This window comes from Perca flavescens, chromosome 16, assembly GCF_004354835.1.
Source record: "Perca flavescens isolate YP-PL-M2 chromosome 16, PFLA_1.0, whole genome shotgun sequence".
Classification (NCBI taxonomy): Eukaryota; Metazoa; Chordata; class Actinopteri; order Perciformes; family Percidae; genus Perca; species Perca flavescens.
Window position 1 is genome coordinate 6,525,772 of NC_041346.1, and position 14,354 is coordinate 6,540,125.

The 14,354-nt window shown below is 40.4% G+C and overlaps 1 protein-coding gene across 5 annotated transcripts in view; it reads left to right on the forward strand.

Moving 5' to 3' along the window:
• Positions 1-13,981, forward strand: part of tcf4 (transcription factor 4) — a 302,082-nt gene extending 288,101 nt beyond the window's left edge. For all 5 annotated transcript variants that reach the window (XM_028601084.1, XM_028601086.1, XM_028601085.1 and 2 more), the window contains 4 exons: positions 2,177-2,330; positions 5,614-5,843; positions 8,584-8,734; positions 11,592-13,981. In XM_028601084.1, the coding sequence (XP_028456885.1) occupies positions 2,177-2,330; positions 5,614-5,843; positions 8,584-8,734; positions 11,592-11,640 (584 nt within the window). In that variant the 3' untranslated portion in view covers positions 11,641-13,981. The remainder of the gene's footprint in view (positions 1-2,176; positions 2,331-5,613; positions 5,844-8,583; positions 8,735-11,591) is intronic.
• The last annotated feature ends 373 nt before the right edge of the window (positions 13,982-14,354 follow it).

Here is a 14,354-nt window from a genome sequence, read left to right on the forward strand (position 1 = left end):
GAGAAAAACAATTAAAAAAAGGTTATTTTGCTATTTCGGGTGTGTTGTAGTAGAAGAGGATTTTAGGGTGTCAGTGGTTTGTAGATTGGAGCAGCGCCTCCTTTTTTTCTTTGTGCAATGCATTGTGGGACAAAACAAGCCAATTTAGTCTGCGTTCTGACATCTTTGGGTTTACTTCATGTTGTCACTTTTCCAGAGTGAACACCCTTCAGGCTTAGAAACCCGCCTGGAGTTGGAATGTAGTCCGGCACTGGAGCACAGCTACGGAGAAAGCCAGAAAAGTAACATGGAGGACTTTTACAAACTGAAGGAGGGAGAGAGAAAAGCTGCATTGTTTCATCTTCAGCCAGAAACCAGATTCGATCAGAGAAATTAGGACCCAGACTAGGATTCAGACTTCAAAGTGCTCATAGTATGCTCATTTTCATGTTCGTAATTGTATTTAGAGGTTGTACCAGAGAAGGTTTACATGGTTTAATTTTCAAAAAACACCATATTTTTGTTGTACGGCAAATGGCTGCAGCTCCTCTTTTCACCCTGTGTGTTGAGCTCTCTGTTTTAGCTACAGAGTGAGACATCTCACTTCTGCACCATCTTTGTTGGGAGTTGCACATGCTCAGTACCTAGGTAAGGACTACTAGCCAGTCAGAAGCAGAGTATGAGGGCGTGCCCTGACAGTAGCTAGGTAAGGACTACTAGCCAGTCAGAAGCAGAGTATGAGGACGTGCCATGCTAGCAGCTAGGCGAGCATTATAACGTGTGTTCGTCTCTGAAGTAAAGGCTGGACTACAACAAAGCTGTTTGGAGCAGTTTGTGAACAGGGTTTTCTGTTGGAGATGGTAATCTATACATATAATGTGCAGAAAAAAAGATATATAACACAATAAATAAGAAGCCAAAAAGCATAATATGAGCACTTTAAAATCTTAATCTCAATCAGTCTTTTTTCCTCCAAGTCTCTACCAGTGTCAGTTTGTGTCTGACACTGTTCAGTCAGACTTTCAGAGGCACAATGTCACTTTACACAGTTTAAATGAAGCTATTTATTCCCAAACACACACAGCAATTGTATGGAAAGAGACACACAGACACACACACACACAAAACACTGTCCGTCACTCAAAGCTGCACACAAAATGCCTCCAGTCAGGCAGAAGGAGATTCAAAATGGCCGACAGTTGGTCCGTGTGTGTGCGTGTGTGTGGTTGTGTGTGTGTGTGTGTGTGTGTGGTAACAGAGCAAAGTGTTTTGTGTTGACTGAGACGTTGGCAGCGTCCCAGTGACGGATCCATACAGACGTCAAATAAAGACGGCTGTGTTCAGCTGCGGAGAGAGGCAGACGGAGGCTCCGGGGGCTTTACGTTGGCTTCACAGCTCTCTCATGCCGCCATCTTGGAGGTCGACTGGACAATTGGCTGCGTTCAGACGGACCTGATGCTGCATTCACACTAGGTCGGCAGAATGGGAAGACCGGGAAACCCTCATACGCTCCTTTGAACCATCGTTTGCCTAAATTAGCTGTTTCATCCAAGTAATTAGGCAGTTTTATAAATTAGTTGTATTTGTGGCACCCATACAGCGTGTTGCTCCTTTTTAATATGATGAATTGATTCTATTAGTGGGGTTATTAGGTTGTATTTAGATGTAGCTGACAGTGATGGAGGCTTTGCAGCAATTTCCCACCATTTGGTGGCACTTATGTTGTTCTTATGCCCAGTGGGAGATGCTGCTGTCAGAAATTATTGATATGTCCGACTTGGAATTGCAACTACTGTAGGAGGCTGATTTCAACTTTTTCACGACTTTGATGCTCATTATAACGGTTTATAAGATATGGCATGAACGCAACATAATGTTCACAGAATTAACCAATGTAAATTGTTGATAAGGTGGATTTTTACATGTATTTCTCTGACTGCACCATTTCAATGAACCTAGAAGTGTGAATTTAGTAGAAAATTCCAACCTTCACAACCTTCAACACTTTGTATTGTGTAACATTTGGTATTATGTCATTTAAATCAGGTTTATTGAAAAAAAGTGTTATAAAAAGGGACAAAAACGTTTTTTAAAAAGCGCCAAAAGCATCGAAAAAAAAAAAAAAAACATTATTAAAAACAGTTTGAGAACCACTGTAAATCTAACCTCTCTCTCCTACCCCCACCCCCCCTTGCAGCCCTGTCCGGAGGCCTCCAGGGCCAGAGCACCTCCTCCGTCAGCTCGGAGATCAAGTCCGAGGATGAGGGGGACGAGAACCTCCTGCAGGACCCCAAGTCCCTGGACCCCAAGAAGGAGGACGGCGACAGCAAGGACCTGAAATCAATTGAGAGGTTAAGATCTAGGTACCACCCCCGCAGACGCTCGCTTCCATCAAACCCCTCCGCTCGGCTGGGACACGCATTGTCCCCAAAAAACCCACATGCCTCAGAGACCTTCCTTGTTCAAAATGTCGTTGATTAACAAAGCTCTCCAGGAGAAGAGAATCTATTCAAGATGTTGAATTGGATTTTGTATAAACTGAAGTGACTCTCATTTTACTCTCATTTTATTTCCGTGGCGTAGGACAAGAATAATAAACCAGGAAATGTGTCAATTTTCTGCAGAGATCTAGAGAGATTGACGTGAAAAATCACTTGATCATGAGGCAGTACTTTTACTTCTAACAAGTTCTAGTATTTTTACATTGTGTTAAATATATATTCATTGTCGATTAATCTGCCAAATATTTTCTCGATTAATCGTTTGTTCTATAAAATGTCCAAAAATAGGGAAACTTTACCATCCTAAGTCCAAGGTGATGTCTTTAAATGTCTTGTTTCGTCAGTCCAAAACACACAGACATTCAGTTTAGTATGATACGGTATAAAAAAGAAAAGGAGTAGGAAATCTCCATATCTGAAAGGCTGAAAACAGCATTTTCTGCCATTTTTTTGCATGAAAAACTACTTTGCGATAAACTGATTATCAAAATAGTTGGAGATATTTTTTTTTTCTAGCGATCGAGCATTCGATTAGTCTGCAACCACAAACCAGTGTTCAGCTGAGGCCAATCGCTATTTTAAGAGAAAAGCTAAGACCTAAAAAACCTAAAACCTTATTTTGTTATTTTTGGAGAGAAAGGTAACAAGGAAGGACTCTAAGCTGTGGGTGTTTTGGGAACCAGGCTTTGGACTTTGATGAAGTACGGTGTCCGACAGGGGCAAACGCACCGCAACTTAATGAAAACACACGCAAATAGACAAAACACAAGCAAATTATTAAGAAAACATCTTCGTTACTTTGACAGCACATGCACAGCATTTAGCAAACACACTGCAAACACACACAACACAACCAAATACACAAACTGTGCTGAAAATACAGAAACGATGCAAAAAGAAAAGCACACAATCCCAGCAAAAAAAACCCGCTGCATCCCGATTACACAACTGAAGTTCTCCGGGCCTCTAGGGGGGAGCGCTGAGTGGAACAGCTTGATTTTCGACCCAACTGAGAGAGAGACAGAGAGAGAGAGAGAGAGAAAGAGAGAGAGTGTGAGAAAGAGAGAGAGAGGGCCGGGGTATGTTCAATCTCACAGCGGTGTGCACCGTTGAGGATTCGGTGTGCAACTGTTTTGAGATCATAGACTGTAAATACGAAGTCTGTGTTTGCGATATGTTTTCTCTCGTTTGGTGGGTGTGTCTCTAGTTCATTGGCTCAGGTCCCAGGTGATACCCAATCAGCAGCGACGTGTCTGTAAACTTGTGTTAATAAAAAGGCAGAGCGTTCTCTCTCTCTCACTAGAGGCCTGGAGAACTTCCGTTGTGTAATCTGGATGCAGCGGGGGTTTTTTTTGGTTGCATTTGTTTTCGGAGATTGTGTGCTTTTCATTTTGCATCGTTTCTGTTTTCGGAGTCTGTGTGCTTTTCTTTTTGCATCGTTTGTGTATTCGCAGCGCGTTTGTGTATTTGGCTGTGTTGTGTGTATTTGCAGCGCGTTTGCTAAATGCTGCGCGTGTGTCGTCAAATTAATGAAGATGTTTTCTTAATTTGCTTGTGTTTTGTCTAGCTGCGTGTGTTTCATTAAGTTGCGGTGCGTTTGTCCCTGTCGGCCACCGTAATGAAGTGACCAAGTGTGATGAGAAGCAGCTAAATACATCAGTTATTACAGAGACTTTTTTGAAATGATGATGCAAATGGTTTGAATGATAATGATAGAAAACAGATGAAAACTGTTGCCCACGTTACAGGCTTTGGGAACGTATCGTCACGTGATCCAGCAAATGTTTTGACCAACACGTTGACAATATTGGCCGTTTATTCTTACATTCTAATACGACCCACGGGAACGTTTCATAAATTAGCGCCCCTACTATTGGCAAAAATGCGATCTTATATCTAAACCAGAGAACCCAACTGTCGCAGTTTTAAACACAACTTTACTTTAACGTTGTGAAGTGGTCACAGTTTGGTTACATTATTGGTTAAGTTTAAATAAAGATGAAGATTTTTACTTTACTTTGTGACCCTAGTGTGGCCTGCCCATGTTTGCATTGTCTTTTAACTTTAGGTAGTGTATATCGACATTGTATTTATTTCCGGGATTGTTCAGGTGCCGCCAGAAATTCCGATGAATTTTAAACTCTGGTGGATTTTTGAGGACTATGGTTAACTACTCCTCAAATCTCTGCTGCGTAAATCCAGACAGCTAGCTAGACTATCTGTCCAATCTGAGTTTTCTGTTGCACGAATAAAACAACTTTTGAACGTACGCATGTTCCACCAAAACAAGTTCCTTCCCGAGGCTATTTTGCAGAGGCAATGTTGCTCCGTCCGGTGCTTAGCACCTCCCATGGCAATTGTGATTGGTTTTAACAAATGCCAATAAACCAGAGCACGTTTTTTTCCCATCCCGGAATGCAGTGTGGACTAGCCAGACCCTCCTCCGCAGCGCTGTGGAGGAAGGTCTGGCAATGCGAGACTAAACTTTAGGTAACTTGTTGTTAAAATACGAGGACGTTGCTCCGAATGGGATTTAAATTACAGGGGTAAAATAGTTTGTTCTTGTAAATTCTGCCCTAAAAGAAATACATAAAGTTTCAATTATTTAACCATACACACGGCTTCTTGGTGTGATCTTCTGGTTGTTCGCTGTATATTTTCAGTCACCGATATCACCGTGGAAGCCAACAGGTGCAGCCAGGGTCCAAAATTACCGTTTATGTCCATAAGCCAAATGGCTATTGAATGTTCAAATCTTACCAGCCACTCAATAGATTACCATTGCTTTTTTGGCTGGTGAGTGAGGCAAATCTACCATCCACTTGCATATTTTAGCAGCATTTGGCTGTTAGATGGTACTAATTTTGGACCCTGGTTGCAGCTGTGGCAGATTGAAATACCCAGAATGCAGCACGTGATGTCTGTTCCCAAGCCCTGTTCCCTGTTATTTTCTCACTCAATGAATCATCTTGTGAGTCTCAACAACATATCTACTGCAGGTTTGTATTACGATGAGCGTTCGACACACAGAAATTTCATTTTTCGAATCCTCCCCTTCTTCCTCCTCTCCTACCCTCATCCCCTGCTTCGTCTTCCCTCGCCTCCTTCCCGTGCTCTTCATTGGTCGCCGTAGCAACAACGACGACGAGGACCTGTCTCCGGAGCAGAAGATGGAGAGAGAGAGGGAACGGAGGATGGCGAACAACGCGCGGGAGCGCCTGCGCGTCCGCGACATCAACGAGGCGTTCAAGGAGCTGGGCAGGATGGTGCAGCTGCACCTGAAGAGTGACAAACCGCAGACCAAGTTACTGATCCTGCACCAGGCCGTGGCCGTCATCCTCAGTCTGGAGCAACAAGTCAGAGGTCAGTTCCATACAAAAAGAATACACCAGATCTTTTCAACAACGAAACACGGTTTAGCAGCTCCCAGAATGGCAGTATAAATGACAAATATGGAAAAAAACTCATTTAAATAGTAAAATAAATACAAAAACAAGATCTGATAATGTGCATGCAAAAAAACAAACACAAAAAGGACACAATAAACACAATGTAGCTGCCCAAACTTGCAGAGCGCTGAGCCGCGGCATCTAGATGCGACGCTATCTCCAATCAAGACACGTAAGCTTTGACCTCCGATGCTGCACCAGACCGCTTGGCTTTTATTAGGGCGGCACATTATATGTTTTTTTTATCGTCATCGTTCTTATCGACTGGCGCAATAGACACATCAGGAAAGGCTGCGACATATCGCAATAGACACTTTCTTTTTGTGTTAATTGAAAGAAAATATCTGTAGAAAACTGTACTTTAAAATGTCACTTTTTTTCAGTGCTGCCTTTTGTGTTCAGTTCAGTGTTCACTTTGTTCAATAGGAGAGAATGTTGGAAATGATTTTGCTTTCATTTGTTTTACATTTTAAATACTGAAAGCAGCAGAGATGCAAAACTGAGTACACTTAAATATCTATTTATCGCAAGTAATATCGTAATCGCAATATTGAACAACGGTATCGCATATCTTCATTTATTTATTTATTGTGACTACATATATCTTTTTATTCAACTGACATGGTTATGGTAATAATACATAAACTATATGACTATTTTATATTCATACATTATATAAAATTATATAATAAATCTACCAATTAATTCACCATTCTAGTGACCAAGATCTAGTTTTTAGTTTGTGTAAAATGACAGCATATTGAAAATGGTAAATGGTCACTGATCCTGAACCCCAGGTCATTATCCTGGGGCCTATACCATGAAGCTGGTTTAGGTGGCTAGCCAGCTATGTTTCAGTTTAGTTTCCACCAACCCTGGGTTTTAGGTACTATGAAAGTAGCTAGGCCTTAATCGCTGTTCGTTGCCATGGTATCTTACGCTGCACGGCTAACCTGCCCCGGGTCAGATTATGTTCTGGATTCGAGATCTCAGTCTGAAGTTCAGCGGTGAGCAAAGAAACACATAGGTGACGTAATTAATTCCCAGCTTCTGTTCTCTGTTTCAATCATTAAAATGGCTTCACCTTTTCTTCCAAATCCTGTGGACATCTCAGCGCTAATTGTTAGACGAGCACTTCGTCATAATCCCCTTGACTTTCCTGATACTTACTTGTATGAAAGATACAGATTTTCCACGGAAGGAATAACTCATCTTTGCGAACTTCTTGAGCCGCACATAACAAATGTGACTCGTCAAAGCCATGCACTTACTGTACCGTAAATGGTATGTATTGCGTTGCGTTTTACTTGTATGTGGTCGGTGATGCGGAGAACTTAGGGAAAAACACTGTTTGTCGAACCATTCGCAAGGTGGTCCTCGCACTGCAGGGGTACATAAATAGCTTCATTGTTGTTCTCTGGACATTTATCGACCATGTCCATATAAGAGGGATTTAAAAAAAAAAAAAAACTTTCACAATCTGTTTTTTTTCTTCAAAAAGCAGCTTGCACTTAGAGCACTTAAGTATTATACAGTAGTCTACAGTAGCTACATGTTAGGAATGTTTTTTTATATATTCATATATATATGAATACACACATTTTCATTTTATTTAATACATTTTTATTATGATTAGCCTATATTCATAATTTTACATTAATGGCCTATAGAATGTATTTCTTTAACTTACGCATTAACGCAATCAGCAATCTTCCTCCAAGATTGTTCTCTTGCTTTGGCAGCAGAGACGGTATCACTGCGTGCTTTAAAGATATTTTTATATTCTTCATATTTCTGAAGAATAATTTCTTGCTCCTCCGCGGAAAAATATATTGCTCTCGCTCTATCCATATCGAACGTGATTGGTTGTTCGGTGCCGACGTCACTCTTTTATGTGCACGCACGCGCGGAGTAATCAGAGTTTAAGGATCAAAGCCTGAGTTGACAGAGAAAGTCGATGAGCTTGCGTCATGGTACCAATAAAGCCTGATTGCATCGGTTTTGTTTTGTCAACTCTAAACCAGTCCTGCAACTCTGAGTTTGTTCAACTACCATCATGGTACAGGCCCCTGGTCTGTTCTGAAGGGAAACTCTTTGAAATGTACCAACAAAAAAAATCTTAATTAGTTTAATTAGTCTGATTGATACGGAATGATCATTTACACAGACACAAACATGGTAACATGTTCTGTTTTTTCTACGCAATAGGCAACTGTTGCAGTGACATTGGGATCTTAAAGGATAAGACAATATTCCAAATTTCTAAAATTCTAAATTCTAAATTCTAAATTCTAAATTGTTTCTTTATTCTAACTTCTAAGCTACTTGGGGTTGAATTTAAGGTGGATATCAGGCTTCGAGAGGTTACATTCGATTTCCAGCATTGAAGTGCCTCCAGAGCTCCAGGAGAGGGCAGCAGTGGGCACCTGTTGATTGTGTTCAACCGGACTAAAGTTTTTGGCTCTTTGGCTTCAGTCTCACTACTGGTTTAGTCACCCAGCATAAAGACATCTCACTGAAAAACACAGTCAGGTCACATTCTTTACAGATTGGAACAACACCAGAAATAATACCAATCTCTCCCCTCTCTCTCTCTCTCTCTCTCTCTCTCTCTCTCTCTCTCTCTCTCTCTCTCTCTCTCTCTCTCTGTCCAGAGCGAAACCTGAACCCCAAGGCGGCCTGTCTGAAGCGCCGCGAGGAGGAGAAGGTCACCGTGTCCTCGGATGGGGCTGCCCTGTCGTTGGCCGCCGCGCACCACGCCGCCGCCGCCGCCATGGGCGACGGGTCCAACCCCTTGGGACAAATGTAAAACGCAGCAACATCTCCTCCCCCATGAATGGTCAGAAGATTTCACTTATAAACTAATCTGCTGTTGTACCTTTAACTCAAACCAAAGAATCGGAATTCAGAAACCAGTCCAGAAACTTCAAGCAATCATTTTATGAATCACCTGCCATGAAATTTAAAAATCTATGGCAAACTAAAAATACCTCCAAGTTGATGTTATTAGTATATATGATATACATTTTGGTATCTAGTGAATACATTGGAAAATATTTCACTTTTTGTTCTTCCAGGTGTATCATTTCTACTGTCACTCTAATGCAGGAAAGAAATGGTTAAAACATACACAGACAATATGTCGACCAAATCAGAATTTAGGTGAAATTTCTTCCATTACTTGAATGAATTTGGAGAAGTGCATCGTTCAGTTTTCTGACAGTTAATATCTGGCAGAGCTGATGATACAGTCGGCTAAAAACAGAGGCCAACTTGAGTTTCTGTCTGGTTGTGGGTACATTTTAACAACAGATTGGCAGTAAGTGTGATTTTAATGTGTGACTGTGTGTGTTTGTCGCTGTTCTTTGTTTTCTCTCAAAAACATTCTATGTGTATTTGTGTTTGCATGTTGAATCATGGAGCAGCATATTTCCTAAAGTCCTGTAGCCTGGAGGTACCAAAGGTCATAGATAAAGAGCAGGAGTGACCTAAGACAAAACCGCACCAAGTTTCTTATCTGCAACATTTTTAGAGTGAAAAAAATGAAGTAAGGGTTTTTTGTATTTATTTATACACTGAAGGTTTGTGCAGGTTTCAGGTCATTAAAGTTGTCTGGCACATAAATGACAGTGGCAACTTTAAGTGCAAGGAAAATTACCAAAAACATAAAAATGTTAAGGTTTCATTAGTAGTTTACTAAAAACGTATATTCTTATAGAGTTAAGACCACACCCATAACAGCTGGGGGTCTGTTTTCACCCCCCAGCAGTGGTGTTCCTGCTGTTCATTTAGATTTTCAAAAATAGAAAGGGGTGGGGAAGATATGTACATTTGTTATGTTAAGTATGCTACTACTGGTCGGAATGTCATGAAATTAGCTGTGTTTGTTCATGGTCGCCGGTGGATGAATGCTGATGATTTGATCAGCGCAGACCTTTCCACCATCAGTCCAAAATGTCCACTTGTACATAATAATAAGAATAAAAATAAATAATAACAAGAAGAAGAAAAAAGAACTTTATTTTTATAGCACTTTTCAAAACAAAGCAAGAAACAAACAAAGTTCTTTAGAAAGAAATTACCAGATAAATAAGGAATAAAATTGATACAGTAAAAATGACATGCAAGGTAAAATAAATATTAACTACAGTTTAATTACTACTACTACTACTTAGTAACTACTTATCACTTTACCATTTATTAACAGTAGTTATTATACAGTGTTACAACATTTTAAACTAGTTGAAGTTTGGAGAGGTAACATATAAATGGAGAATAATAAAGGTCCAAGAACTGAGCCTTGAGGTACTCCATAGGAAAAATGGGAGGTGGAGGACTTAAAGTCACCAATGGTAACACAGAATTTCCATTAGAAAGATAGGAGTAATAACCAATCTAAAACTATACCAGATATGCCAACTGAATGAACTTAAGACGTTCAATTATAGGGCTGTCACAATCAATTAATTGACTGTCATATTAATAATTGTGATTAACAATTGTCTATTTCTGTTAATTTTATGCCACATATATGCCATATGTGTGCTGTTGTGTTTGGCTTTGCAACTACACCTGAGCCATGTTGTTCATTTCAATGGCTGCTCATTGACATAATGTGATCTTTAGCAAATGAGTTTGATTAATCTTCAAATAGTTTGCTAAAACAATGTTTCACCTCTTGCAGTGCTGGACTTTTTTTTTTTTAAATAGCTTTTCTAAAACTGTTGTGTACCTAATGTAACGAAGCGGTGGTTCAAGACAGTTAACTAATGCTGAAGGAGGCTTGATTTTATTTTCAAAAGCCTATATTAACTGTTCCTGCTTCAGCTTCACAGGGAATACTTTTTTCCTCCAGGGCCGACATTGATGCTAAATTTGGGCATACACTGTACATTTTACAACTACGTGACTAGTTTACTTTCTTCTCTGCTCTGATCGCCAGCATATGTTGACATCCACGGTCACTCTCTCGCTCGACCAGAAATTCATTACGCCCACACTCTGAGCTATATCTGAAAGTACCCACGCTACTCTAATAACACCATGTTTCCATCCAAACATTTTATGAATGTGAATTATCTACATGTAATTAGAAAAGCTATATGAACTCCAGCATGACTTTCCCCTGAGCTGGTAAACACACTGCTACACCTGAAGGGAACTCTCCCCCCTATGAATAAGAGCCATTATCGGCCCCTCTCTATCATCATTGCAGTCTACTGTACTTCGTAAGCAAAAAATAAGGTACATGTTTTTTTTCTGATATTGGAACCTTAGCTTGTGCTAGGTAGACAGCTCATTTTCCCAGCTGATGGAAACACACCTAATACACTTGTACACACTTGTTGCTACATTTGTAACATTGGCTTTAAACTCCCTTGATTGTGGAATCCAATGATTATGCAAAAGGATGCGTCAGCTCAAGTAATCACGATCAGGCGATTATGTAATTTGCAACAGGCCTATTTGAACAAAAGAAATATAATTTTGATTAGGTTAGCCTCAATTGCCATGGAATTTAATAAATACTTTAATGCTCCCCAGAACCTGAACCCTTCATATAAAAGTAAACTCATTTATTTCTCAGTGCGTGTTAGTGTGTACAGTGTGTACATGTCCTTCCTAATTCCCCACCTCCTTTACTTTTTCTTTGTCTCTCCAGGTCCAAGGTGCCAGAGTTCATCAAGATGATGAGTGACCACTTCCTCTGACGGCGTTTCCATGACAACCCGGCAATCGATCAACCCCGTTGTCCCTTCAGCCTGACCAATCAGATTCTCTGGATCTTGGGCCTGACCAATCAGATCAGCCTCCTTCTCTCCTCACGTCTTTTTCTGATCCTTTTCTTCACCTTCGTCTCCTTCTTCTGTCGAGAACACCAACTGCAGAGTCACATTAGTCGCTTTCGTCACTTTGCATCTCCAGCTGAAGTGAATTGGATGCTACTTTGTGGAGACGTTTAAATGGCCGCTGTAACGGGGCTGCTACAAAGTGTCAGTTTGTGGGAGCTTTTGGCACAAAGTGACAGCAATGGACAAAAGTCTTTGGAATCACATCATCCAAGAAATTCTTCTTCTTATACTACTTGTTTTATCAGCATTCCCATTTTTAAAGAACAAAAGGGTTCTATATATAGTATATATACGACAAAAGGAAAAGAATGACAAAAAACTTGTTTAAAAAGTACAACTGGATGCGGGCAGTGAGGAGGGTACTGGTTGGGGAGGGTTGTTCAGAACGGAGCAAAACATATCACAAAGTGTTTAAAGAGGTTTTTTTTAATCAACATTGTGCAGCTGTTGTTGAATGCAGCTTCAGCGCGTCTCTGACTGAATGGCAATCTAACGCCACACTGTGGATGAAGCTGTGCCTGATCTCCTCTTGGATGCAAACCAGTCAGATAGATACACACGGAGAAGCAAACAAAAGAAAAGAGCAGGAAAAATCCAGGAAGTAATAAGTCCCCTTACAAACAACACATTTTCACAGATTAAACTATAAATTCAATTGAATAAGATATAAGGTGCTTGATATGCCGAGTCATTTGAACAAGAATTCAATTCGCAAAACGCTTTTTGACTATCATAGAAAGGAAACGGGGCTAAACAGGAAAAACGGGGGCAACTTGTTCTTCCCCTTCTAATGCATTCCCTCTTAACCCGCAAACATTTACAGTATATTGCCAGTGTAAAACAAAATCTAAACATGTATGTGTACTTTTATTAGTGTTTTTTATGCTACATTAACTTTGTTAACAAGTGGCACAATTGTACGAACTGCTAACGTTTTGGTGAAGTCACAAATACTAAAGCCTGCACTGTTGTACCCAAATGGCCCGTGTGTATCTACTGAGAGGACGAGAATATCTAAAGAATCAATCATTGAATCAGTTAATCAATCAATCAATCAGTGAGTGATTTCAGAGGGACTTGGGTGTTTAAATTATTGAAGGTAGAGGAATAACAGAAGAAACAAGGACGAATCATGCATTAATGAAAGAGTGTACTTCTAAACGCCGCAGGAAGGAAAGACTTTTCTTGACATCTTCATTTAAGATTGTTGTTGTGGGTTTGTAGTGCAGACGACCGAACAAAACAGCTCTAGCAAACATCCCGAAACCAGAGTCCTTTGTCAGATATTCATCAGCATGGGCAGAGCAGGCAGAGTTTAAACCGGTGTCCAGGACTTTCCTTAACTCGAAGGATTACTGGGCAGATGGTTGAGAGGATGGACATTTATATTCCACGTTTAGCACATTCCCGGAATTACGATCGCTCTACTTGAATCGAGTGGTTAAGATGGCCCGAAGCCCTGAACTGTGAGAGTTTTGGGAGTCATGGAAGGGAAAGGAGTACAGAGTTATTAACGTGGGCCAACATCCTGAGGACCTAGAGACTGATCTAAATCTAATCTAAAGGTCTAAATGATGACGACGCTGCAGGGGAAGCAAGGGAACAATCAGCATGGTGACGGGTGTATACTTTTTTTCTAGGGGGCCAAGCAGCAGTAGTAAAAGCATTCCTGTGTTAGATTCATTCGGTTCCCCTCATTTCCTGGTTTAGTATCTGGACGATCATAACCTTAAACTTCTAACCCAGTTCCAGACTGCCCTGGCTCTGAGTAACAACTTTGGGGGGACTTTCTGATTGACATTTGCTGTCTTGCTATAGTTTATTGTAGTCGCAGTGTCTGTTGCTGGGACCTTTAGCTGCTTGAAATTTCATTGGCCTTGATATCCTGTTGTGATGTGGATATCTGGCAAAATCTCAAACACTGTCTGCTTTTCTGTATTACATTGTAGAGACTAGAGACTCCAGTCTTGTTTTTTATCCTGAGTCTGGCATGCCTGACGTAGGGTTAAGACATTTGAATTACCTTGGTTTGCTCAATTTACATGTACATTCCAACTATTAGTTCAAATTAGGCATATTTAAATCAAATGAAACAAGATCAGTACGCCTGAGGCAAGTCCAATCCACTAACCTAACCACTAATACAGTAGACTTATATCACTTAAGAATTTCAAAGTGCTGCCTCTTGTACTTGGACTTACCCAGCTTTCTTGAGTAGAAGTTCAGTAGAAGTCAACATTGACTTGGGAGTAAGACAGGATTGGGAAAGAAAATGGCAGGATCTGGATCAGTGTGACTCAGAAATGATTACACAGTATAAAAAGTAGTTAGTTACCCCCCCCAAAAAAACAAACAAACAAACAAACACACAAAAGAAACGCACAACATGCCAGCTCCTTCAGTTTAGTTCTACTTCATGGAACAATGATTAACCTTACAGAGGAGTCAACAATCGAGCCAAACTGCATACAGTAACTGCAAACATTCTGCATTCAGGCTGATACTGTAAGTTCCAAAGACAATTGCACATTTATATAGGCCTATTACGTTTTTTGTCGAGTTTCACATAGTCT